General features: G+C 34.8%; 2 protein-coding genes across 10 annotated transcripts; both read left to right on the top strand.

The window, feature by feature from the left end:
• Positions 1 to 388: 388 nt before the first annotated feature.
• LOC108343901 (protein IQ-DOMAIN 3) lies at positions 389 to 5,889 on the top strand. Of its 9 annotated transcripts, none has more exons than XR_008245034.1 (8): positions 389 to 557; positions 1,323 to 1,400; positions 1,878 to 2,138; positions 3,138 to 3,365; positions 3,755 to 3,877; positions 4,577 to 5,221; positions 5,556 to 5,671; positions 5,755 to 5,889. XR_008245034.1 is itself a non-coding variant. In XM_017582336.2 (7 exons), exons 2-6 carry the CDS (start codon positions 1,332 to 1,334, stop codon positions 5,186 to 5,188), a joined length of 1,293 nt encoding a protein of 430 aa, XP_017437825.1. In that variant the 5' UTR covers positions 389 to 557; positions 1,323 to 1,331; the 3' UTR covers positions 5,189 to 5,216; positions 5,539 to 5,889. The 9 variants fall into 9 exon arrangements, 7 of the variants coding, with proteins under 7 accessions (XP_017437825.1, XP_017437826.1, XP_052723590.1 ...); XR_008245033.1 differs by having other exon boundaries at positions 390 to 557; positions 4,577 to 5,216; XM_017582336.2 differs by having other exon boundaries at positions 4,577 to 5,216; positions 5,539 to 5,889.
• An 11,001-nt stretch (positions 5,890 to 16,890) lies between these two features.
• On the top strand, positions 16,891 to 17,810 carry LOC108346111 (ribulose bisphosphate carboxylase small subunit, chloroplastic 1). Its single transcript, XM_017585094.2, has 3 exons — positions 16,891 to 17,121; positions 17,204 to 17,344; positions 17,417 to 17,810. Exons 1-3 carry the CDS (start codon positions 16,951 to 16,953, stop codon positions 17,645 to 17,647), a joined length of 543 nt encoding a protein of 180 aa, XP_017440583.1. The 5' UTR covers positions 16,891 to 16,950; the 3' UTR covers positions 17,648 to 17,810.
• Positions 17,811 to 27,113: the final 9,303 nt, after the last annotated feature.

Genomic DNA, 27,113 nt, shown 5'->3' with positions numbered 1-27,113 from the left:
TTTCTCATCTTCTAACTCTTTCGAATTACATATCATCAACCTGTGTGTTATTTTACAAGATTTGCGAAGGAAAACTGTGTTATATATCCTAAACCTTAAAACCTGTTTTTTACTCTATCATTAAGCTTGTTGTATATTTGACCAATTTTCTTACTTAAATATCTAATTTGAAAACAATATATATAGTAATCAATATTCATACACTTTTAGAACTTTTTATTAATTTCGTGAATTACATAGATCATTTAGTTCACAGCAGCCATAAGTTAATTTATTCTTCTTTCTTTGATTTCTTCGTGCTTAATATGTGTAACTTGTTTTTGTTTCGTTTAGTTTGTCTGCTGTTTGACGTTAAAATCAGCAAACGCAACAGAATTGGGACCCAGTGACCATGTGGATACTGTTATGTTCCATTCCCGGTAGTTGAAGTTTCCTTCAACCCAAGATCTGGTCCCTCTTTCTTCTTCTCTTGTGGGCCTCATCAACTTCTTCTATTATTCTGCCACACCAAGTACTCTTGAGTTTTATTTTCAGGAATCTGGGATTCTCATGCAAAGGTCTTGGAATGTTTTTCACTTCATCTGCCTCCTCTTTCCTTTTGCATTTGTCCATTTTTTCTCATTTGTTCTTTTCAAGTTTTTTGGCCTTCAAAACCAGTAGCTTTGTACTGGGCTTCTTACTTTCTTCTTTTGCTCTCTTTTACCTGTATTGGTTCATACTATATATGGGTTTTTCATTCTCCACCTGTCCATTGCATACTAAATTTGCCTTCTTTTGGAGTTTTTCCCTTTCAAAATTGGAAATCTTGAAATGGGTTTAATGGTTTTTTCAAATTATCCCATCTGGGTGTTTCTTCATTTTCCCACAGCAATCCTTTTTTTGTTGTTTTTTATTAGAACAAAGCCTTTTCTATAGTGGAGATTTAGAACCGTGTTCTTATCCATTTGCTCTCATCACATTAACAACTAAAATCTTGCTGAAATCTTCTATTTTTCTTTGTTGGATAGCGTTTTTGCTATTCATTTTCAGTTTCAGGTTCTTCTAAGTAATAAGTGATTATTTTTAGTCAAACACGTTTGTCATAGATCTGTTTACAGCGTTCTATTTTTACTCTCTATTAACGTTTCCTTTCCCAAGTCTATGCATGAGTTATGCTTTCTTCAACGGTTTTCTCAAGAGTTCAAAGTGCATTAATTGGAACATGTGGTTTTCAATAGTGTTGACTTTAATTACTTTTAATAGAAGTTTGGTCATCTTTTTCTTCCCTTATACGGGTTGATATTGAGATCTAATTTGCCTTTCCTTTTCCGTCAAAGTAACAGGAATTGCAAATGGGGAAAAAAGGAAGTTGGTTTTCAGCAGTGAAGAAAGTTTTCAGCCCAGATTCCAAAAAAGATAAGGTTTACTTTAATTATTATGTTCATTGAACAAGGAAAAAGAACGAGTATTACAAAGCAACACTATTTTTTTGACACATTTCTGAGGTCCTCTCTATGCAATTCAACTGTTCATAGAAATTTAAATATTTTGGTACTATTGTTTTTAAGGTTGAGAAAATAGTTGAATGAGTTTGAGCTTAGAAAAAGTGGGAAATGGAGAGAGTTTCACAAGAGAAGTACCGAAATCGTTAAATTTCTAAGAATAATAGATAATTTCTATAATTGGAAATTATGAAATCATAAGTAGAAGTTATTTAAAAAGAAGCGAGAGACCTTATTTTCTGATTTTCGATGAGTTTCAGTCAACAGTAGCAGACTGTATATTTAGAAGTTTGTGTTGCTAGAATTCTAAAAATGAATTTGATTTCTTTTACAATATTGATTTTCATGAGCAGTGTCGATCTCAAACTACCCTCTTACTTTTTTATGCATTGAAAGAAAAAACAGAAAAGTCACAAGTCAAGCAGTAACAAGGAGGGGGAAATTGCAGCAGATGTTAAATTAATTGAGGCTGAGAAAGAACAAAGCAAGCATGCTGCTTCTTTGGCTTTTGCCACTGCTGTTGCAGCAGAGGCTGCTGTTGCTGCTGCTCAGGCTGCTGCAGAGGTTGTTCGTCTCACAAGTATGCCACATTACACTGGAAAGACCATGGAAGAGATTGCAGCTGTCAAGATTCAGACTGTATTTCGTGGATATATGGTATTTACTTACTTCTCTTTCTATTTACTTGGACTTTACAAATTTGGAAAACGGATGTCTTTTCTTTCCATGGCAAAAGGGGGAATGGAATCTGTAGAAATGGAAGGATACAAAGAAGTTCTATTCGTGTAAACTTTTCAGTAAGCACCTTGGGAGAAGAAGAAAATAAGAGGGTAAATTGAATCAAGTTTATGTTAAAATTAACTAATTTTCAAGTTAAAAATAACTTTTTGAACAAGTTAAACGATAGAAATTTGATAAAATTGTTGAAGGGTATTACTTGATTTTAACATATGAAAGAAACTTCGTTCATTTTACCTTATTTTCTTTTCTTAAAGTATTTGTTTTACTGAAAAGTTTTAACAGATATTGTATTATATTACACTTGTGTACATTACAAGGGTTGTTTGTACCTAATACTACTGTTAAAAACAGAACAAAGCATAAAAGAAGATAGAAAGTGGGAACAACAAACAACAAATTATGGCTAAGCTAGATGTAGACATCATAAGCCCACATCTACAACTAGCTTTTTCTTCACAAAACCAAACTTAACAAGCAAAATGAAAAACTGCAGAAATATTAAGTGGCAATTTGAAAATCTCAATTGTCAACAAATACGGAAATGCTGTAATTATGCATTCAATAGTAATTACAGAAAATAGAGAAAATGAGTTCCACTAAATTACATTTGTGCCAAATAATACAGTTACCTGGTTATTATACCAGAAGTTCTAATTGTAATTGGGTTTGCAGGATTTTGCATGAAAGCTCAAATGACTTGCAGAAATTTCAAATTTGTATTCATTTTCCTTTTGTACACAACTTCATTTGTTTTCATGGTTATGAACAGAATTTTTGGGTTTATAGGCTGTGAAGATGCAATAGGTGTATAGCTTTTGGAGAAACAGCTTCTTCAATGTGAATAGAATTTGTGCCTAAAATGTAGTTGCTTTATGTTGCATATATAACGAGTTGTTCTTGTTTTGCAAATTATAGGCAAGAAGAGCATTGCGTGCCCTGAGAGGTTTGGTGAGGCTGAAAACCGTAGTGCAAGGGCAATCTGTTAAAAGACAAGCTTCTAGCACCCTACGAAGTATGCAAACTCTAGCAAGATTACAGTCTCAGATTCGTGAAAGGAGAATTAGAATGTCTGAAGAGAACCAAGCTCTTCAGCGCCAACTGCAGCAGAAACATGAAAAAGAACTTGAGAACCTGCATGCTGCTGTAAGCATAATGTGCATGTTTTCCTCTTCTATTATGAACCAGTGTGATTATGTGTTCTCTTGAAGGCCTCTGTTTTATTACTTGAGATTCCTGACTGTGATTTTCTTAACTGAGCTATGCTTCAGCGTTTTGTTGGGTTAATTTAGATGTGGGAGAAAATTCTCTGGAAAAGAATTTTTTAGTGGAGTTTTCAAGATATGCTTTATTGACTATTTTAGATTAAGGGGTCAAATTATTTCACTTCTCAAATTAAGTTGTTGAGTCTTTTCTCACCCTTTTTTTTTGTGAACTTATTACTTTTCATCTGAAAACAATAAGCTTGGAAGGAATGATATGTGATGATGAGTTCTGGCTTTTGAAAGTGTATTGAAGTACAAATGCCTTTACAGGAGGTTGGAGAAGAATGGGATGACAGTTTGCAGTCAAAGGAGCAAATTGAAGCCAAATTGTTGCACAAACAAGAAGCAGCTTTAAGAAGAGAGAGGGCTTTGGCCTATTCATTCTCACATCAGGTGGCCAGACTACCTCATTTGTGGATTTGTTCTCATTTTTATTTTGGATTTTTGTGGAATAGAGAGAGTAACAAGCCTAAAATTCAGACAATGAAAAAACAACTCCATTTTACATTCCCACGTTAGCCAGTAGACTGGTTCTCTAATTACTCAAAAAATAGCTCATAAATAACATCTGTTCATGAAAAATTGCAGAACAGAAATAGAGTTTAACTAGGTAAGATTTATCAGTTTCTTTAAACTGCACTATGAATCAGCATGATTAAAAACGTTATGGAACAACCTTTCTTTTTTCTAGTGATTGTACAGATATTCTACAGATATGTTATGGGAATGGAATATTAGCTTAGTACAGTAAGTTAATTAATGCATTCTGAAGGTAATATGTGCAAACCTATTAAAGAAATCCAATTAGTTAAACCAATTCACACAAAGAATGCTATAGCACATTACATACTCTGGCATCATAACTTGTCAGGGATGATCATTGTTTAATGCACGCTGATCATATAGGATTCAAAGCCATTTATTTGATGGCTTCTAATAATAGTTACATCAGTTTTCATGCACTCTTTAGGCCAGCATAAATCTATTTGTCCCTTGGATCCTGTTCATTGTTTTACAGATATTTATCAGCAAAAGTACAGCTTTTTTGTATTATGATGTATGTAGATTATAACTAATGACTTTGTCAAACAGAAAACATGGAAGGGCACTTCAAAGTCATTAAATCCCACATTTATGGACCCAAACAATCCCCAATGGGGGTGGAGTTGGTTTGAGAGGTGGATGGCTACTCGGCCATGGGATGGCCACAGCACTGCGGATCACAATGATCATGGATCTGTGAAGAGTGCAGCAAGCAGGGCCATGACAGTAGGAGAAATTGTGAAAGGTTATTCTCTCCAAGACCATAACCATGACAAAAGAGCTTCCCCTTTTGGCCAAAAGGCAAGAAGACCATCCCCTCACATTTCACCTTCAAAGGCACCATCTGCTAGTGGCAAGGTAAGGCCATCAAGCTCAAAGGGTAGTGTGTTCTGGGGTGGAGATGAGGACTCAAGAAGCATGTTCAGCATTCAATCAGAGAGATATCGCCGGTACAGCATTGCAGGATCCTCAGTGAGAGATGATGAGAGTCTTGCTAGCTCCCCTGCCATTCCAAGTTATATGGCACCTACAAGCTCAGCCAAGGCCAGGTTCAAAATCCAAAGGCCTTCACCTGAGAAAGGAGGTGCTGCTGTAAGGAAACGTCTTTCTTTCTCTCCTTCAGCTGCTCCAAGAAGGCATTCTGATCCTCCTAAACCCTAAACCTCTTGCAGCAGTTAGCAATGGAAGGGTAAGGTAGTCCTTTGGATATCATTGCCACTAGAGTAATTCTTGTAGGAGAACAATATTTATGCTTCTGCTTGGATAAATTTCTTCACAATCACTTACAAAAGGAGATAAAATCAATTAAACTTTTCTAGTAAGTTAAAATCAACTTTTATGTAGCTTCTCTCATCTAACTTTCATACAAGTATAGGTACATAAGTTGATTTTAACGTACCCGAGGAGTTTGACTCATTTTTCTCCTCTCCAAACAAGTATTTATAGAGAAATTTATTCAAATAAGTCTTATAAACATAACTGATTAAAAGTCATCTTAAGCCTTTGAACAGTTGTGTTTATATTATAGAGACTGTTTCATGCGGCAATTGCTCTTGGCACCAAGTCTCTTAGAACAAAGAATGATGATTTGGATGGTTGCTTTGGTCCTCTTCTTCAGTTTCCCGCGAGATGGTGCTTTCAGGAGTAAGATTCAATATTTGCTTATCAGTTTTGTTCATATGGTCAAACATATTTTACATTTCTTTTTAACAGACAACTCTATTTAGGTGGATTGGTTTTAGGAGTGACATTAGCTTTTGACAAGGTATGTTTTTGGTTTAACTTGCTGAAACCCTTGTTGGGGTAGAATGCTATTTGTATTGTTTTATTGTAAATCAATTTTCTGGTTTTGATTGTGATTATATTAGTTATTAGTAGGTCGTAATCTTGAAATTTTCCTTCTCTCATTTCTTTTAAGGTGTGGACTTATTACAGAAAGAGTAAATCTATTTTGGCTCCTTTCATTTTGGAGATGTGGAATCAACATTGGTAAACGTGAGAACATATTTATTTTCCTCTTAAATAATTTCTTTTTTCACGTGGGTCTCCAAAATTGTAAGACATTTCAGTTTAATTCTTGAAATTTATAAATAATAATTTCCCAAACAAAAAAAATAATTAAAGATGCACCTAGGAGGAGATAATTGCTAAATTTGTTTTTTTAAATTTACATAATAAGTATAGATCGTGGGGACATACAAATTTTCCTAAAAGAGTGGAGTTAATTTTTTTTATAATTTTAATTAATATAACGAAGGAATTTCCCTACAAATCCATAAAAGATTTAATCAAACAAACATGCATTACAAGTTATTTTTCAACTCTCATAGAATAATTAAAATGAGTTTGATCCATTCCCGCTTCAGTCATGACCAAGTGCAGAAGAAAAGAGTGGATTTTATATAACTTGAGTGAGATCAAACTCTTATTTTCATAAGCCAACATTGTCTCTAAATGTTAGAATAAATTTATTTTAGACCTTAGTATTTGAGGCTTGTTTGAGCTTTGGCCAACTAGTCTAGTTTGGGCCTAAAAAGTTGGTTTTGTGATGTGAAGTGTGTAGTTAGGGTTTCTTTAGCTTAAGAATGCGCTAGCTTCCTTTCCAAGGTAGGCTTAGACTCTCCATATGCATCCCTAAGTACGCAAAACATGACATTTTCACATGACAAGTCACATTAAAAACATAACTATCTAGTTTAATTGTTCGCGTAGTTTCCACTTTTAAAGTAGTGTGTTTACTTGGTCTTCACTTTTAAAAAAGTGTCTACTTGTTTAATTAACTTTTTACTCGATATAAGAAGTAAAATAATAGACATGATTATTCATAATAATATTTAATTGAGAAGTTACTTTAGTTAAATTTGTTATGATTAATCTAAAAAGTTCTTTTTATTGAGAAGTAACTTTGGTTAAAAGTGAGGATGCTAACAAATTATTTATGAAGTTATATTGATTAATTTGAAATCTTAGACAAAAAAAATCAATAACAATCATCTTTAGAAAACCAATGTGAATCATATTTTGAAAAAATAGTGGAATCAATCTAATTTTTTGAGTTATTAAGTATTGTTGCGATTGTTAGGAAAAGTTGTTCATCCTTTGTGTAACTTAAATATTTCATTCCTTGTGTGATTCAAGGAATGTATTGTTCATCTCTTGTGTCGTTAAGAGAAGTGTTTTCCAAATCTAAACTATCTTCTTTTTGATTATAAGTTGTAGTTTATTTTAGTGATTGGTTAATCCTTCTTTAGAGAGATTAATAACTTGATGTAGGGCCTTTTATCAGAACATGTATAAAATTACTTGTGCAAATCTCTTTTTCCCTATACTATTTATTTTTCTTTCCTTATACTCTTTATTTTTCTTGTTATTATTTAAAATGAATCAATTTTTAATTGTAAAGTCATTTTATAAAAAAAGGAAAATTTTTAAAAGCACACTTTTATTAAAGAAATCAATTCACCTCCTCTTGGTTTTGTCCAAACACAATTATTTTACTGCGAGATTCTAACATACACATGGTCACTACTAAGGTGAAATGCTCTCCATTAAGAGAATGACACATGACCACTAATGATCTCCATATGGACACTACTCTCCCAAGGATGAAAAACCAAGAGACACTCAACCTTGGAGAGTAAGCCTTCTCCAAATAGACACATGTTGACTAGGGTCAACTCTCTAAATGTGTGCCACCTTATAGGCTTCTTCTAAGTTCAAAAACCCTACATTACTTGGTCCATTATATAAGACCCAACTGAAAACTTCAACTACTTGGCTCATTATATAAGGTTCAAAAGAAATCGTAGACTACTTGGTGTATTATACAAACCTAAAAGAAAACCTTATACAACTAGGTCCACAATACAAAACCCTAAAAACATCTACTCTATTAAAACTCACCAATGACTCATGATAATAACAGTTTAGATCCACTTTTCACATATGACTCCAACTCTTCTTATATCAGTTTGGTTATGTGAAATATGTTATCATCACAAAATGTAACTTTTTAAACTTAAAACAAACACAATAACCAGAAATATCAAAATTAAATAAAAGAAGAAATTTTAACAAATTTAAAATATTAATGATTGCATCTTATTTTGACATTTGGAAATGTTTGAGACTAACGCATTAACACTAGATCTTGTAGAATATATTGAACAATTTTATACACCAAATGTTTAAACCTAAAAAAAAAATACAATAACCCATACTACAAAAATTAATTAAAAGAAACAATTTAAAAAAGCTGTGACATTTTTTAGATGTACTACAAATAATTATAAATATAATAAAAATATAATAATAAAGGACATGTGGCATTTCATAGTAATAGTAAAAGATAAAAATAATAATAAAATAATTATATATTAAAAACATGATTTCGATCACTTTTAGAGAAGATAAATATGTAATTAAAAATTATTTAGTTTGATTAATAACTAAAATATTATTAAAACTAATTTTAAGCTATTGTAATTATATTAACATCTTAGGACTACTTTAGAATGATTATTATACAACTTAATAAATAATTATAAATTCTGATATATCATTAAACTATGGTATATAATACTCTCTCTTTACTTTTTATTTTATTCTAACATTAAAATTGATAAACTTGACAAATATATATTATTTATAAATTTAACAAATATAAATTTTTCTTATTTTATTTTTATTATAAAAAATAGAATATCCAACATATGTTTAAACCTAAAACAAATGTCAACAATTAAAAAAATAGTAATAAAAAATAAGTTTTATTTGATACACTTAATACATTTGAGAGAGAATTTGTGGCATGGATCATCTCTAAGGCTGTGTTCGCTTGAACAGATTGTAATGTTCAAGCGAATTTGCGAGCGAAGAATGATTTCGAAATTGTGTTCTCATATGTTGATTTGAGACGATGGAAAAACGATGATTTAAGAAAAGACAAGAAACAAAGCAACCATAATCCTCAACTTTCTCATTTGCACCACTCAGATCATAATCTCCTCTAACCTATCAAGGAAGTATTCAAGCCATCAAATCTTAACACCCAAGACACATCTGGACAACTCTCTCACACCAAAATCAGATTAAAAAACTAAATTTAATAATCATATTTTGCAAAACAGTTTTACTACAAGTTCATAAAGGTTTTGCTTAAACTTTTCCTTTGGTTTTGTTGGAAGTCCCACATCGACCAGAGATAAGGCCAAATTATAATATATAAGTGGGGTGCGAACCTCACCATACAAGCTAGTTTTGTGGGGTTGAGTTAGCTTAAAGTCCACTTCTTAACATGGTATGAGAGCCATGGTTGAAGCCTTTCCTAGCGAGATCTATTATAATATATAAGTGGGGTGCAAACCTCACCATACAAGCCGGTTTTATGGGGTTGAGTTAGGCTTAAATCCCACTTCTTAACATGGTATTAGAGCCATGGTTGGAGCCTTTCCTAGCAAGATCTATGTGGGCATTCTGTTCCACCCGTTGTCGGGCCACTATCGGACCACACATTAATTCTACTCCCACGCTCGAGATGTCTATACCTCGGCGTGAAAGGGGTGTGTTGGAAGTCTCACATCGACTAGAAATAAGGGAAAATTATAATATATAAGTGGGGTGCAAACCTCACCATACAAGCAGGTTTTGTGGGGTTGAGTTAGGCTTAAAGCCCACTTCTTAACATGGTATTAGAGCCATGGTTGGAGCCTTTCCTAGCGAGATCTATGTGAACATTCTGTTCCACTTGTTGTCGGGCCATTATTGGACCACCCATTAATTCTACTCTCACACTTGAGATGTCTATTGATGGGGCTGTCGCGGCCCATCAAATTTGATGTGCAAATAAAAATGCAGTATAGTGCTAGGAAGTGATTCCTAGGTCATCTCTCAAGGACCAAATGTGGTTCGAGTCTTAGGACAAACACGTAGTAGGGGGGGTTGAAAGTGTTTTTGAATGCAATTTAACTTGAACTTAAAGCACGAAATTAAACATAACTTAAAGCATGAAGATAAATATGGAAAACAGTAAATACCGAATGGTCCTATAGATGACCGAACGACTCTAAAGCGAAGACCGAACGATCTCTAAAGGAAATGGAAATGCAGGCAACAAAAGCTAAAAACCGAACGGTAAAGGTAACACTGAACAGTAATGAAAAGCCGAACAGTACGAATGACAACCGAACGATGAAGCATGTAAGAGACCGAACGATGTTATTCGTAAACCAAATGGTAATTCGGTAAATGCTGAAACAATAGATGTGCAGAATTGAAATGTGAACATAATTAAATGCAACTAAACTAGAAAACGAGTACAAAAGCAACATAACATCCAGAACATAAACCAAAAGATGAAAATCACACCAGAACATAAACCAAAAGATGAAAATGGAACGAGAACATTAAACAGAAATGTGAATGTAAATGCTGGAACGAAAAAGGAATAGTAAAAATTGGACTGCAGTAGGAAATAGTAAAGAGGATGAAGATGAACAGTAAAATGCAGAAAACGTAATGAACAAGAAACTTGAGTAGCAATGAACAGTAAAAAGACATAAAATGAAGAAGAAGCTTGAGTGCAAAAACAGGTTAAACTATGAAATTGCAAAGAGAATGAGTTCAATACATGAAAAGTAAAGGCAAGCAAACCTAAAACCTCCCCCTAAGGGGAAGGAAGAAGAAGAAGCTCCCAACCCTAAAAGAAGAAACGTGAAAGTGGTGGCTCCTCCCCTCTGAATTCTGCTTTTAGGGTTTTATACAAACCAAAAGACCAAAATGCCCTTCTAGAGGGTTTGCCGTACAAAATGACCTAAAATTGGGCCCAAAGTCCTAAAGTTTGACCCATTGACCTTCTAAGACGAAATTAAACTACACTACTGACGTGGGCACCCTCTTGAAGTCCCAAAATGTGCTTCCAACACTGCTGCTGATCATTGCATCAGGCCGTTCGGTCATTAAGGGCTCAGACCGTTCGATCATTCAACAATGCTCTACAAGCTCGCTCTGTGACCGCTCGGTGCAGGAATTATCAGATACCGTTCAGTTCAGGGAAAATCATGCACTAAGGCTTTGTCGTTCGGTTCAACAGTTGAGGTCGGCTTCCACGGACCATTCGTGTATGCTTCCACAAACTGTTCTGTCATGCATTGTCGCACCTTTCGTCATAGGCGTTCCACAAACCGTGCGATGCTCGGCCATTCAATGCCTTAGACCGTTCGATTGAACAAGTACTCATGCAAGTTAGGGACTGGTGATTGGTGCAGACTTCAACAGACCGTTCAGTTGATTTCCGTTCGGTCAAGACTCTCATGCAGCTTCCAAGACCGTTCGATCAAGTACATACCGTTTGGTCAAGCAATGACCGTTCGGTCAAGCCTTTGTGTGCAATAAGTTCTCTACCTTTCAAAGAGTGATTGTCCTGCAAAATAATAATTGAAAGAATTAAGCCCAAATAATTCAAATTAATTAGAATAAGAATTAGTCTTGAAATTAAGCCCAAATAGTGAAAATGCAACAATAATTGAGAATTAAGCACAATTCACTAACAAAATATGGTGTCGGAAGCTAAGTGTGTAATGACAAATGGTGACTCATCATCTATATCTCGGTGTGAAGGGGGTGTGTTGGAAGTCTCACATCGACTAGAAATAAGGTCAAATTATAATATATAAGTGGGGTGGAAACCTCAACATACAAGTCAGTTTTGTGGGATTGAGTTAGGCTTAAAGTCCACAGATTTAATCCTATTATCTTGTAGTACTTCAGGATCTAATTTCATTTTCAGAGATTAAGGATGAAGGAGTATCATACTCTCCATTATCACACTGAAAACGCATAAACCATCAAGGAGGAAAACAGAACGAAAATTCTGTACCAAGAGAAGAAGAACCCAAGGACAAGGCCACTCTTGGTTGTCCATGGATTAGTAATTTACCATTGAGATTCAATGAATCTATTTTAGCTTCGTCAACCATCAAATACACATCAGATTGGATTGGAATCAGTGAATAAAACTATCCAAAGAGACAATCAAAGTGCAACATGATTTCAAGGATGTAGCTCCACGGTAACATACAGTAAAGGAGTGGCACAAAACTTGATTTCATCATGAATGAATCTGGAATTTAGTGCAGACTAATGAAGATTCTTCTCACAACATAAACCAGTTAGTAATTGGCAAGGTTGGAAGGGCAAGGTTCATGGTTAATAAAAGAGAAATCCAAGAACAAAACTACTCCAAGTTTCACAAAAAACATTCATAAAAACAGTAACACAAGGTCCTACTGTGACTCATCAGTTTGCCAAACTAAAGGAAGGCTAGTTGTAGACTCTTCTGCCCATACTTCCTCCAGTTGTAGCCATCATCATTGGGCTTGTAAAAAATGACAGCAGAAGAGTGCAATTTTTTATCAGAGTGAGAAAAACCAAAGGATTCTGTCACCCCAGAAGCTGGCACTGATGCGGGTTGTGGTATGAGGTGCTGTGCAGTGGTGGAAATAGTTGTAGGAACCTGTCAGTGAAGTAGCAGGAACTGCTGCAGAGAAATGAATCTTCAGCTTCAATTTGCACATTGGAGTGGGATGTGACCTGTGCAAACATTTGCTGGTGTGTCATTCCAAAGTATCCTATATTACATGCTTTAAATATGTTATGCAAAATATTGATTAGGATCCCAAAAAGTGATGATAAAGAATATTATAATAATTTCTGTGTAGATAGATACATGTTAATCTCATACAACAATTTCTCTTGCTTTTGGTAGGTGTCACGTGAAATGGATGAGAAATATAATAAACTTCTGCCTTATATATAGTGGTAATCTCCATCATATAAAGATTTCCCCAAAAGGAACTCCACCCCATGTCGCCTAATCACTTCAATGAAGTTTAAAGACAACTTTCTCAAAGTCAAACTTAAGAAAACCTATGCAGTAATCAAAATTCAAGGCTATATGTTCATCATGAGACATTTTTCCTAACATAAAATCTACTTAACCACACATTTTATTTAATCATGTTTCTTAATTTAAAAATAAAAATCAAGTATATAAATGTAAGTTAAAAACAATCACATCAAGATCCTAAATTATTGACTGTCTGAATTTTCCCCAAAAGATATCAAATACAAAGCCTGTTAGCCTCTTAAACTGTTCGACAGAGTTATGCAGAGAGAAAAGTGTATGGAAGGAGGTAGAGAAAAGTGTATGGAAGGAGCATAGAGAAATTTTCATTAACCACTACTTACATTATTATGTACACATATGAACACAATGAACAGTAAAACAAGTTAAATGTCATTTGAGCAACCTAACTGTCATATTGACAGTTATGTTAGTTGGATTAACACAACACTCCCATTAATCCAAATTCTTTAAACTTTTAACATTAAGTAAGTTTTTCAACTTTTCAAATCGGACTTGTTTTAGTGTTTTTGTAAAAACTAATGCTGTCAAAATGGGTTGAAATCCGTGAGCCAACCCGGCTCACCACGGGTTTGAGCCGGGTTGGGTTGGAAAAAAATGTGAAAATTTTGATCCGGCTCGCTAAGAACTCAGCTCATTCGGGTTGAATCCAAGGCTCACCAACCCACCTATTTTTTTTATTGAAATCAAATTAATTATTCAAATCCTATTTTTTTATATTGAAATCAAATTAATTTAATTAATTATTCAAAACGCACAACCTTTACTTTGCAGTTGTCTATCCAAAAGTTCCCATCTGTTATATGTTTCATTAAACTAAATTGGCAAAATTTTATGCTTGATAGCTTAGAATATATAACAATAGAGTTCTTTTGTTTCATTTTCTTTTATATCAATTGGTCTAATTATTACTATTTCAATTTGATCGATCAAAGTAACATGTTATAAGAATGTCAGAAGAAGAGTGTGAAAAAAAGTTAAGTGACTCAATGAGCCTACCCGTTTAACTGACCAACCGGTGATGGGTCGGATCGAGTTCAAATTTTTTCGACTCACTAATAAATGAGTTGGATTAGGTTGACTCACTAAGTGATCAACCCGTGGTAGGTCAGGTTGGATCGGACGGGTTATCCATTTTAATAGTTATAGTAAAAACATAATCTGATCTTGAGTAGAACAATGTATCAGTTCCAATTGTGATTGGTCCTTTAAAATAAATTTTTAAAAACAAAAAGCTTATGTGGAGGGTTTTTTTAGAATGAAAAGTGGTTTCACAATTTTGAGAAATTCATTTCAGAAAACCAACCCCTACTGTTCATCTTCTTCTTCTCCCCATCACCTAAGCGCTTTCTCTCGCTCTTCTCTCTTGTGTTTTGCTTCTCCACCACTGTTGTCGGTGAACTTGCTCCCATTATTGTTCTCGCTATTCTCTATCGCCATTTTGCCCTTTCTTCATCTCTCTAGTCTCGTTTCTTTGCCGCCATTTTTTCCCATTATAAAAAAAATTTGCCAAACATCCTAATAATTAATGAAAAACTAACAAAGTTTTAGTCAGAGAACTAATTAGTACTTTGTCAGATATGTTGAACATATGTTGATAAAATGTTGGTGCTAAAAGTTTGTCTGATCACTGAGCTTAATAAGTTTAGTCTTATCATTCAGTTACCACTGTTTTTCTTTTGCCTTTTCCACTTTTTTTTATCTTGTTTAGTTCTGCTCGGTCCCACTTGTACTCACTGATAGATTTATTTTCTGGATCTTTTTATGCACTTAAGTACATTCTCAGATTTTGTGGCATCCAGACACATGATTTCCCACGATCTATTAAGAATTCTTGTCATATGCAGCACTGTTTGAAGAAATATGGATGTGGAATTTATTGGATGGATTTTAAATTCTGTAATATCTTATAAACTGGTTGACTTGGTTCTAAAATATGTATGCATATATGAAAGTTGTCTAAGTTATATGTATGTAACTTGAATATAACATTTTAATTTGAATTTTCTATTAATTATGTTGTGTACTAATTTCTGTTAGAGATTATCAACCAATGATGATAGGATGAAGAAGATGGCCCATCAAAATGAATATATCAATATTAAAAGTAGAAATTCAGAAATGAATAAAATATACAGTATATAAATGTAGTTTTATTTGACTTTGTTTATACTTTTCCATCTCTATCTTATTTGTTATATACTATATGTATCATATTGTGCCTAATACTTTTATCCAAAGCTGTGTAAGAAAATGTGTCAGATGACAGTTGGATAAGATTGAGTTCTGAAAGCAGGTTGGATAAGTGTTTGCCAATATCTTCAAAGAAAGTTTCCAATTTGACAGAATTTTAGAAGCTAATAAAGATGAATTGGTGAAAAAAGGAAGAGTTATTTAGTGTAATGAGTAAAAGGTAGAGTGAAAAAGCTGTTTGCTATTTGCTTTATTCACAGAGTGGATAACTCAAATTCTGTTTCCACTGTAAAATTTTAATAGTTTTGGTTGAATAAGGAATTCAGTGGATAGAAAAGTGCTGCTGAAGATGGAGGAAGTATTTGGGGTACATGATTTGAAATGGGAAGGAATGATCAAAAGAGATACATATTTTCTGTCAACAATGAAGCATTCATATAGTAAATTTGTATTCTGTTATTATGCAGAAAATATCAGAAGCTTTTTTCATTTGTATTGTCAACAATGGTTCCTTTTATATATTCCCTGATTCCTTACTCTCCTTTTATTCATTTTTGAACCATTAACTGAGTTGAATAGCATTAAATCACGTAGATTTTTGTCTTCTGTTTTTGTGGGGATATGAATGAGAAAAATTATTACAACCAGACAAAGATGTAGCTCAGAAGAAAGAGTAACAAGTCCCCCTGCTAGAGTATAACTGAGCCAAAATTCTTTGAGAACAATCTGGAACTAACAGTTTGTAAACAAGCTGTTATACAAAACTGATAATTTTACAGTTCCCAGAACTGAAATTTTCAACCATTAACCATTTTCATCTATATCTATCTTCTTTCCAGTCATGAACTTCCATACCGAACATTTGTCGCCTGTTTCTCTTATTGGCAGTGGCATTTTGTCATATTTTGCCATACTAAATTATGACAGTCATACTCTTTGAACTTCATTAAATACCTTTGATTTTGTGTTTTATAGTTATCTCATGCAGTGTATTTTAAGATAAGGTTGTTGTGAATTGTTTGGTTGAGTTCATGGATTTACTGATGACCATAGCTATTTGTGGATATTATGTTTTCAAAATGTATGCTTGGTCATTAATCAACCAAGAATGATAAGCCCCATCATCTGCCAACCTTTCTATACCATATACACATTATGCTTATCTACATTGCTCTTAAACAAAACTAACAAATAACATACAAACCAATGAACATTTTTAGTAATATTTTATGAATTAACCAACCTAAGGTGCAGAGAGAAGCATGTTTGCAGCTATACAACAAAAGGGATAAGGGTGTCAGTTTATATGGTTCTATTGTTTTTTTCCAATTCAAAATCTCCTTTAAAATATAAAATACTACTGTAACATGTAACAAAGAGACAAAGGGTATTTATTCACTTAACCCATAAATGAGAAATGGTGGTCAGAAAATAGTTAAGGTAAAATGGAATGAAGGCACATTAGTACAAACCACTCACAAAAAATATCAATTCCACCAGCATCACACATTTACGTTCTTCCAAGGAAGGGATAAGATAATGGAACCTGTTCCACGTGTCAGTTCCACATGGTACCTAACGATAAGGCTACCATTCAAATATTTTCCTTACTCGTGTGGACAATATGCTGTAATGTCATCACTTATAGAATCCAACGGTTGTAACATGTCAGGAACAGATCCCTTCCATTTGAAACCATTGGATTAATACTGAACAGATCACACTATTATATATAGCAAGAAGGAGAAGAAGCTTGGCCATCTAGCAGCAGAACTGCAAGTGATTCAGAAGTAAGAAGGTGAAGGAAATGGCTTCATCAATGATCTCCTCTCCGGCTGTTACCACCGTTAACCGTGCCGGTGCCGGCATGGTGGCTCCGTTCACTGGGCTGAAGTCCTTGGGTGGGTTCCCAACCAGGAAGACAAACAATGACATTACTTCGGTTGCAAACAACGGTGGAAGAGTGCAATGCATGCAGGTAAGAAATCGATTGGAATTATATGTTAGATGGATGTTTAGGGTATAGAAAAGGTTACTGAAATCATGATGGAAATGGGTAGGTGTGGCCGACAGTTGGGAAGAAGAAGTTCGAGACTCTGTCTTACCTGCCAGACCTGACTCAGGAACAGCTTGCTAAGGAAGTAGACTACCTTCTTAGGAGCGGATGGGTCCCTTGCTTGGAATTCGAGTTAAATGCAACGGTAAATTTCTTGGAAGCCCTTTGGTTGAATTTTAGTTTTGAGTTTTGATGGTAATGATGTGTTTGTTTATAGGACGCTTTCCCACATCGTGCGAACAACAGGTCACCTGGATACTATGATGGAAGGTACTGGACCATGTGGAAGCTGCCTATGTATGGGTGCACTGATTCTTCTCAGGTTTTGAAGGAGGTTCAAGAGGCCAGCACTGCCCACCCCGACGGCTTCGTCCGTATCATTGGTTTTGACAACGTTCGTCAAGTCCAGTGCATCAGTTTCATTGCCTACAAGCCACCAGGCTACTAAGTTTCCATAATTTGTAACCACCCCACTTTGTTGCTTTGTACTTAAACCAAATTCCCATTTCCTTTTCTCTTTTTGAGATTCCATCACCCTGTAATTTTGGTTTCTGTTTTCGGACTTCATTTCAAATGAATGGATGAGAACTAATGAATAAGCTGTTGTGTTAGTGTCTTTTGTTCTAAAATAATTTTGTAGTTTAATTATTTTACTTGTTAATGTTTAAGAAAGGAACTCTTTAAGTCATTCAAGTAAACATCATAGTTGAGCTTGGCCTAATTAACTTTGTCACACATCCTGTTCTACTTTCATTAATTCATACAAAAGTTTCATTTAATAATATCTCTTACGCGGTAATTGACATAATGTTATTTCAACATATTGAAACAACTTTGTATTTTGTTATCCAAGAAAAGAAGTTCATCACTCAATTTAAGAATGTGTTGCAATGAAACTACTGAACTTTCAAAATCAAACATGAAGCCCATAATTCTTGGAAACACAGATATTTTGTATAGTATACAGCAACAGATAACCAGTAACTACCAAACCGTTCTGTTAATTGGGTTCAAAGAAAGAGACATCAAATTCAATTTTTCTTTTTTAGTTTCAGAAACTATGCCTCCCAAGAAATAGCCAGTAACCATTTAGTTGTGCCATTTCTAATTCTTCCAACTTCTTTTTTCAAATTATGATTGCAAAAGGGCACAGAAAAACACAATCATATTTGGTCATGCTCTGCTAATAGTACACTATTTCTCGAATTGTCAGAATCTGATACATAGCTCACGATGAATATCAACATGATTCTCTTGCCTGTTGTTTGTTTGCAGAAAATTGATATGGATTAGCAACTAAAATATCAATCACTTAAAGGCTTGTGAGTAGTAATAGGTAACATATCTCAACTCCTTTTAGGTTGCATTAAAGCTTAGACTGGACCCTTTTGATAGCTACATTTGTGAACAAGGATACTAGAGAAAAAGATAAGTTCCCCTCCTTTTCTCTCATGGCCACATCATATATATTCAAAGTCAATAGAGAATATACAAATCTATGGGATTTTACTTTTTCAATGTAAATACTAACTCTAGAATCTAGTTTCTTCAAATTTTGTTTTATAAATTTTTTAGAATATTAATTCTTCGTCAATCCAATTCTTAAATTGAACATTAAGTAGATTAAATAGGTGAACTTTCAATTCACATTATGTTATTTCCAATGTGATAAAAACCCATATTCATTTTAGAAATTACAGGGTGTTTAGGTGATTAATCAATCTCAAGAAATACACAAATTCAAGAACCTAAAGAAGTAAGTAAAAGGCACTAAAAGCAAGTAAAGTTAAACGCTAAAGAAGAAAAATCATGTGACAAAACTAGTAACAAGAATAACACAATAAAAGCTTGTAATAAGACTCAATGGAAATACTTAAACATACAATAAAATCTAGAACATATACACACACCAAGATGATTAGGATCCTAGAAATCTAGAATCAAATCTTTGAGAATTTTTCTTCTCCCAATGTGTGATAAAGATCTCAGCCAACTAATTTTTTTAGGCTTTAAAATTGTTTAAAAGCACATGACTAAACTCAAATTAGGCACACAAAAAACTAGTTTTGAAATTGATTCTGAAAAGTTACTCATTTTAAGGTTGCATGAAGCCTAAACTATCCCAAACAAACCCTAATTCATGTCTCACACACAAAAACAATAGTACTAAGCTCAAAGCCCAAATACTAGGTCCATAAATCTTATATTGTTTGGCCCAAAATACAAGGCCTAATACAAATCTATTTGACTAATTGCAGACAATGTTGGCTTATAAGATTAAGAGCTTGGCATACTAAAAGCTCAGTTGAAACCAACTCTTCTTATATATGCTTGACAATAGCTCTTGTTGTTGGTCTCTTGGCTAGGGGTTTTTCATCATCTTCTCCTTCTTCAAAAGGATTTATCCTCAAATCTAGAGGATTTGCCTCATCACCTATGCTACTTGCAAAAAGAATAAGATAACTAACATTAAAAATAACATTCACTTCATATTCAAGAGGCAGGTCTAGCCTATACATTCACTTCATCCCCTTACTCTAGCCTTCTTGTACTTAATCACTGTCGGAACAAAAATTTTAACGTGATGACAAATCAAAAAATTAAGGGTTAAATATGTTTTTAGTCCCTCAACTATCAAGCGATTTTGTTTTTCGTCCCTATTTCAAACTTTGTACGTTTTGATCCTCTCCTTAAGGAAATCATAATTTTTGGTCCTCAAAAACTAACGCCGTTAAATTTAATCTGACGTGGCTAACGATATGCCACACATGATACCAGCTTCACAGTAATCTTGTGCCACGTTCACGGTGTGCCACTATTCACCACCCTCTTCTCCTTCTCTCCTCTTCCACCACCACCTTCCCCTTCAACTTCGTCCTCACGCAAGCCCGCCACCACCAACCTCTCGCGCAATCCGCCACCGCCAACCATAACAAAACTCAACCCTAAATTGCGCTCCAGAGAAGAAACCCATCCACACATATCACAACGCCATTAACCGCGTGGCACAAAATTAGAACCCGCGATTGGCGCAGCTTCGGCTCTTCCTCTTCCCCGAAGGGGAAGATTCTCGAACCAGTAGCATTAGCTCGCTATTTAACGGCTCAGCCAAACGCGAGAACTGGTTCCTTGAGGCACTAAACGGTGGCGTTTCGGGTCTTGAGCGTGGCCGCTCTGAAGCCTCTTCCATGGTCTCGGAAGTACTCGATTACCTCTTCAGATTAGACAACTCCGACAACACACACCAACGCGACCCACGACCCAAGGACCGACCCGTTCTCTAAGACAACGTTTCCGTTTCGGATCCAGGTTCTTCCGCCCCAGTTGTTTCCTCACCGCACTATTCCACCTCATCAGTGCCCTGCGTTCCTTCTCTTCCGAACCTTCCCCTAGTAAAGACTAAACTTTCAAACTTTGTTGCTGATTCGGACTCCAAGGAAAATCAAATGGAACCTGAAACGGAACCGCAACCCAACCTCAACCAAAACCTCTACCCGGGTAACCTTGTAGTCCACTATTCCCAAGAATTTGCTTATTCTGCTCATACAGTAAACCCGGTTCCTGTTTTCTATGTTCCCGGTCTGGTGCTGATGATTTGCAGAGAGGTGGAGCGGAGTAAATTTCCCTTAATCCCCTGGCAATAAATTTCCCTTTTTTCCAGATTTTCTCCCTCAGGTATGATAAAGATCACCTTAAAAATCGAGGCAGTAACGTCTCTGTCTCACCACCTTGTTCTTATCATCTTCTTCAACTTTCTTTATGACATCCCAATTAATACTATGAAATAAAGACAATTTCATTCGGCAAAACTGATAGACAAAACGGAGGGCAGCGGAGGTCGCCAAAGGGCAGTGGAGGGCGGCGGGGCTGAGGTGAAAGACCGAGGCAGAGGTGGTGGTGTCGGGGGTGGAGGTCGAGAGAGGGAGGAGGGTCGTTAGCCAACTCAGACTATTTTTACAGATTTTCAATTTTTACCATGACAAAACGTGGCATACCGTTAGCCACGTCAGATTAAATTTAACGGCGTTAGTTTTTGGGGACCAAAAATTAAGATTTCCTTAAGGAGAGGGATAAAAACGTACAAAGTTTGAAATAGGGACGAAAAACAAAATCGCTTGATAGTTGAGGGACTAAAAACATATTTAACCCAAAAATTAATAATAATGTTTAAAAATAGTTTGAGAGTCACCACCATATTTTATTTTGAAAAACTATAACTTAATTGAAAAGATAAAGCGCGATTAATGAAGTCGAATTTTGGGTCTAGGAGTTGGTTAGGTGTAGAGAAGATGTTAGCACCTTTTGACATCGAATTTAAAAGGCATTCGACATCGAATTTTTATTGAATTCATTAACCTTTTGACATCGAATTTAAAAGGCATTCGACGTTTTATATCTTTTATGTCAAATTAGAATTCTAAACGACATTTAATAATTGCATTTATTTACAAAAATGTCACCGCTCATTTTTAACGTTGGCTATTCGGTGGTTGGACGTTGAACGCGTGACGTTATACGCTGTTTTTGTACTAGTGCCATAATCGATTATGATAAGTTCTAGGCTTCAATTTTGAAACGATAATTGATTATCTGAAGAAATAATTTATTATCACAAGTTTTGAATGTTGGGATCTCAAAAACTAATCGTTACAATGGTCATAAATGACTAGTTTTGCATTAATTAAGCATTGTTGGATCAAATATGTATATATAGGGATTTCTAATCGATTAACATATCATCTTTTGTGGTTTTTGTGCATTCATGTTCGTTTATGTTTATTCTCCACACTACCTCTCTACCTTTCTTTGATCCATTCATTTTTTTCATGGCTGATTCTTCAAGGAAGAAGCTTCAGACCAAAAGAAGCTCACATTCATCTTCTTCAACCCAACCTTTAGTGCACAACAACAACCTTAGTGTTGGATATCGGATGAAGAAAAGCTTAAAGAGTGTAAATCCTTTTGGAAGGAGAGAAAATTGATTTCTCCTAAGTATGTTGATCTCATTTGGTTCTAATTATGGTTTTCAATTTCCTCCTCAGTTTTCCACTGAGTATTCAGTCGCTGTTAGAGATGCAAGGTAAGTATTATTCTGATCTGGTTTAGGTTTTTTGTTTTAATCTTAAGGTACATGATAAAATCTACTCCACAAGGGTAAATGAAGTAGATATTATGTTGGATGATTATATATGTACATCTATGGCAAAGATCCAGCTACATGAGGACACATTGATGCTTTCTGAGGGCCTCGATAATTTCAATATGATAATGGCCTTTCGTTCATTCTCGAAGGATCCTGAATTGCTAGTGAATAAGAAGTAGTTGCTAGTGAATAAGAAGTAGTTGTTGGTTGACGATCTTGAAACAGATTAGAGTATGATTCATTTAATGATCATCTGTTTATTGTGTCTACGTGCTTCCAGTCATGCTCAATGCTTTGAGGCTGGCGACATGATGGATAATCAATGATATATTAATTCATTAGCCTAGTTTCATCTTTGATACTATGATGATGGCTAAGAGGTATCCACATTACCCTCTACCTTGTGCTTTATTGGTTTCAAGAATATATGAATACAAGGGAGTAGACACTTTAGGAGAAGCCTCTTAGAGTACCTGCTGAGACTTTGGCAAGTGTACCAAATAGTTTCAAGTAATAAACAGGTAAGACTGAATATCGTTTCCCAAGAGACTCGTGTCACCAAACAATCGTGTAATTTCCAACTAACGTTGTGATGGCAACCCCTTTAGGGACTTTCCATCCTAAGAAGTATCAACTTAAGACTAAGAAAGGGAAGTTGAATAAACAAAAGTTCTTTTCTTTCTAAGTCTTAGAATGATTACTTTACTAAATATATCTACATTGTTTTGTAGGACAATAATAAGGCTTGGAAGCATAACCAAGCAGCCAAAGAAGCTTGCAGCCGCTGCCACTCACCAATGTCCAAGTTTGAAGCACATGTTATATATGAAACATAAAGCAACAATGTAGTTTCATCTCTTTTGAGCACGTTTTCAATGTTGTGCACATGGAACATACAACTTAGTCCGTATAGCTTCTCCAACACGTCTCTCTTACATTTCCAGTAGCTTGCTAGGCACGTTTGAAGGCATCTCTTCATCTATAAAAGAGAACCTCAATCCATTGTAAGAATAACTTGAATTGAAGTAAAGAAATGCTGCCAATTTCCAGCTATTACTCTCAAGTTCACCTCTGTGCTTTGTTATCTAGCACCTCCTCTAGCTTCTTTCCCCTTTGGAAAGCCTACTGAGCTAGAACTCTACCAAACACAGCCATTCAACACCACCAGACAATTTCACAAACACCTTGAGTGCGCTCCGAACCTCCACTGTTTCCTTTCATCCGCTGCCAATTCTCTGAGTTGTGGAGCTTCTTCTGCACATCCTGGAGTAGCTTCCATCACGTTGACTAAAGAATGCTTCCATAATTTGAGTTTTAGTGCAATTAAAGTAAACATGAAACATAAATTATAAAAGTGATCTTAGATACTCAAACACTTGGAAATGGAAAGATTAGAAATGATATGGAATGATATTGTTGGGGGTATGATTTCACCTACTTCACTCTTATGTATAAAAAAACACTTCCTCTTCATTAATATGTCAATGTCAATCTACTAATTTACTCAAACCCATCCCTGGGTAGAGAGAGCCTAGACTCCCTCATTAGGCTCAAATCCCTTGGAAAACCTAACAATTATTTCCGCATTAAGATGTGAGATTTAAGACAACCAAAAGTCCTAGTTCTATCCCTAGATACTATTTCCTTTAGGTCTTTAATCCAAGTCCAGATTTACCCAACATTTCCCAATATCAAGCAAACCCTAAAATCATGTCATAGGTAGCAATTTCACAACAAGCATTAAGAGAAGGAATTAAACACTAACAATCAATGAAAGAGACATATATTCATTCAAAACACAATAGTTTACATAAGATTTCAGTGGCTCATCAATCCCCCAATAACAATGAAACTAGCTCTCCATGAATGGAGATCTCAAGCTTACAATAATGGTGGAAATGGAAGAAGAAAGAAGACCCAAGGATGAAGAAGGATTGTTCCCACAGCTCCTAGCTCGTCTCCAAGAGCTCCAAATGAGAGAAATCGTAATTGGGCAGCCAAAGATGTCAAGCTCTTCGTGCCTCTGAGTTAAATAGGGCAAATCTGCCATGTTAGCAAAGTTGGTGCTCTAGCCCCCAGAAGGAGGGGGGCTCAAGTGCATGACAGTCATGATCCACTAGCACTCAAGCCCCCATAGACCAGGGGGGCCCGAGCTAGCTTTTCAGCAGAGTTCTGGTTCTTCATTTTTGTTGTTTTTCTTGCTTTCCTTGGTTTCCAGTGCCTTCATTCGATGCATAGACTTCTTCCAACTACTTTAAGCACATAAAAGCATGGATTAGTGATCAAAATATCTCATTAGAGCTTAAGGTGCAACCACTTAACAACTAAAAGAAAACTAGGATTTACAAGGTAAAAAGTTAAGGAAGGGTTGACATTTTCTCTTAATTCATGGTAAAATATGTCATTATCAGTACCTACAATGGAAGTGAGATCAGATCCACTTCTCTACTCTAGATGGGCTTTTTCTTGCAAGTAAATACGTATATCCATTGTGATGGTATAGGGAACCTAGATGATGACGACAAAGACCAATAGATGACAGATGCCCCAAACATAACTGAACCTTCTACTCCTAGTCATGCTCCTACTAATTCCTCCTATAATTTTAAAGTATCTCTAGGAAGCTATTTGAAATGTTCGCTCTTCAAGCTTTAAAGCATGAAGAAGTTTGTTCGCTCATTAGGAATCTAGACATTATCCTCCAAGCGTTAGAAGACTATATCAACCCTATAGATGACCAATGTAGTGATGAGTTCTAGAATTCCTTGTATTGCTTTATGTTTGCATTTGCGCCTCCTATGTTTACATTAATAAAAATTTTCTTTGTTATTTTTTATTTTTTATGGCTTTTATTCAAGGGGAGTTTTATTTTAAGGGGGAGAAATAATTAATCATACATAGCTCTTTTTTTAATGATTATAAAAGGGGAGAAATATGTTTAAAGGCTTTAATATGTTTACCTCGTATCTACTACTGCCTTCTCTTCTTTAAGTTGTGTATGAGTTATATATTATGAGTATAGGTCCTTAAAAAAGCTTTAAATCAAAGAAGTTTTGATCATCATCAAAAAGAGGGAGATTGTTTGCAAAGTCATCAAGTATAAAAGTTTTGTTGATGTCCAAATCAAGTCTCAAGTGCTCACTTTACAAGAAGACCTTCATGAAGACTTGTTTTATTGGTTAAAGCTTTTATAATAAGTAGTTTTATGTATAGAACATTATATGTTGTTTGATTCCATGTAAGTTATGCTTTAAAATTCGTTTTGGAATAAAAAAGTCCTACAATAATTAATTAGCTACTTAAGATAATCGATTAGCATAAAGAGGTTTTTAAATGTTGCTAAAAACTCATTTTGACTCTAGAATAATTGATTATCCATAATCAATTATGACTTACCATATCACAACTAGTCGTTGGGTTTTTTAAGCATGTTTTTGGCCCTTGTGCATCCATTAAATGCATAATTGATTACCATAAGTGTGTAATCGATTATCACATGACAAAAAAATAACAACAAATTTTTGGAGCTGTCCTTGAGTGAGGTCTTTATAAAGATGTTTTAGACTCTAATTCTAGCAGACATCTGTTAGTTGTAAAATGAGAAAAGTGTGATGTAGGGTGTGTGGTACTCTTGTACTTTGGCTTTGAGAACATTTTGTTGGAAAAAAGTGAGAACTTTCACTCGGAGTGATGGAGTGCTATTGCTATTGCTAAGTGAAGCCTGACATCCTTTGTAAAGATTTAAAGAAAGTGTTCATCCTTCATGAATCATTCGAAGGACATGTTCATCCCTTATGGCCTTCAGGGGAAGTGAGTTTCATGTAAAGATCTAAATCCTCAAACTTGTCTTTCTGTGTGATTGTAATAGTTTATTGGTTTTGTGATAGTGGAATGTTAATCTCTGTTTGGGATTAACAACTGGACGTAGGATCCTTATGATCGGAACTAGTATAAAATTATCTATAATCTTTATTATTGTTTAATTTATTTGCTAAGTAAGATAAGATGGAGAGAAAAATATTATAGGCACACATTTGCAAAAGGAAACCAATTCACAACCTCTTGGTTTGTTTCTTCATGCTAAACATTCCACTACACCTCTCTAACATGTGTTCTAGAATTTCCATTCTTTATATGAATATGTGCAAAATTTTGTTTCATTTGTCATGGGTATGAGTTATGTTTTGAGTCTTTTTCTTTGATTTTAGGATTGTATGAGTTTTGTTTAAGTCTTGTGAATCCAAAATTGTCATTACTTCCATGTTAGCCATTTTATTTTCATTTTACAAAGTTGAAAAACCTTTTGATGTGTTCGTCACTTTAAGTGTCATATTTGTTGCATCAATTTTTGTGTTTTTATGTGGGTATGATGCATGTGTTCATACTTGTTTTTAGTTCCTAAACAAATTCCTAATATTAGGGTTCTATAGAGTCTTGTTGAAGTTGTCACAGCTTTCTTAGGATTCTCTACATATTTTATTATCTTAACCTTATTCATAGGTACGAAAATTCAAGATTATATGTTGGTTGTTTTTGTTTCAAAATTGATATAAAGAAAAGTCAAGTTCCATCTAAAAAAAGTAAAGAAAAAGAAGAGAAGAAAATGGACAAAAAAATTGAAAAATAATAAAAAAAAAGTATTACAACAACTACTAGTAAACCCATTTTGAACTTAAATTTGGTATTGCTTATGATAACAGTAAGGAAAATTTGCCTAAGCATATATTACATCTTTAATTACTTAGTTGGTAAATAAGTATCGTCGCTCACC

The sequence above is a fragment of the Vigna angularis genome, chromosome 8 (assembly GCF_016808095.1).
Source record: "Vigna angularis cultivar LongXiaoDou No.4 chromosome 8, ASM1680809v1, whole genome shotgun sequence".
In the NCBI taxonomy this organism is placed as follows: domain Eukaryota; kingdom Viridiplantae; phylum Streptophyta; class Magnoliopsida; order Fabales; family Fabaceae; genus Vigna; species Vigna angularis.
Note: the sequence above shows the minus strand (reverse complement) of the source record. Positions and strands in the feature narration are given on the sequence as shown.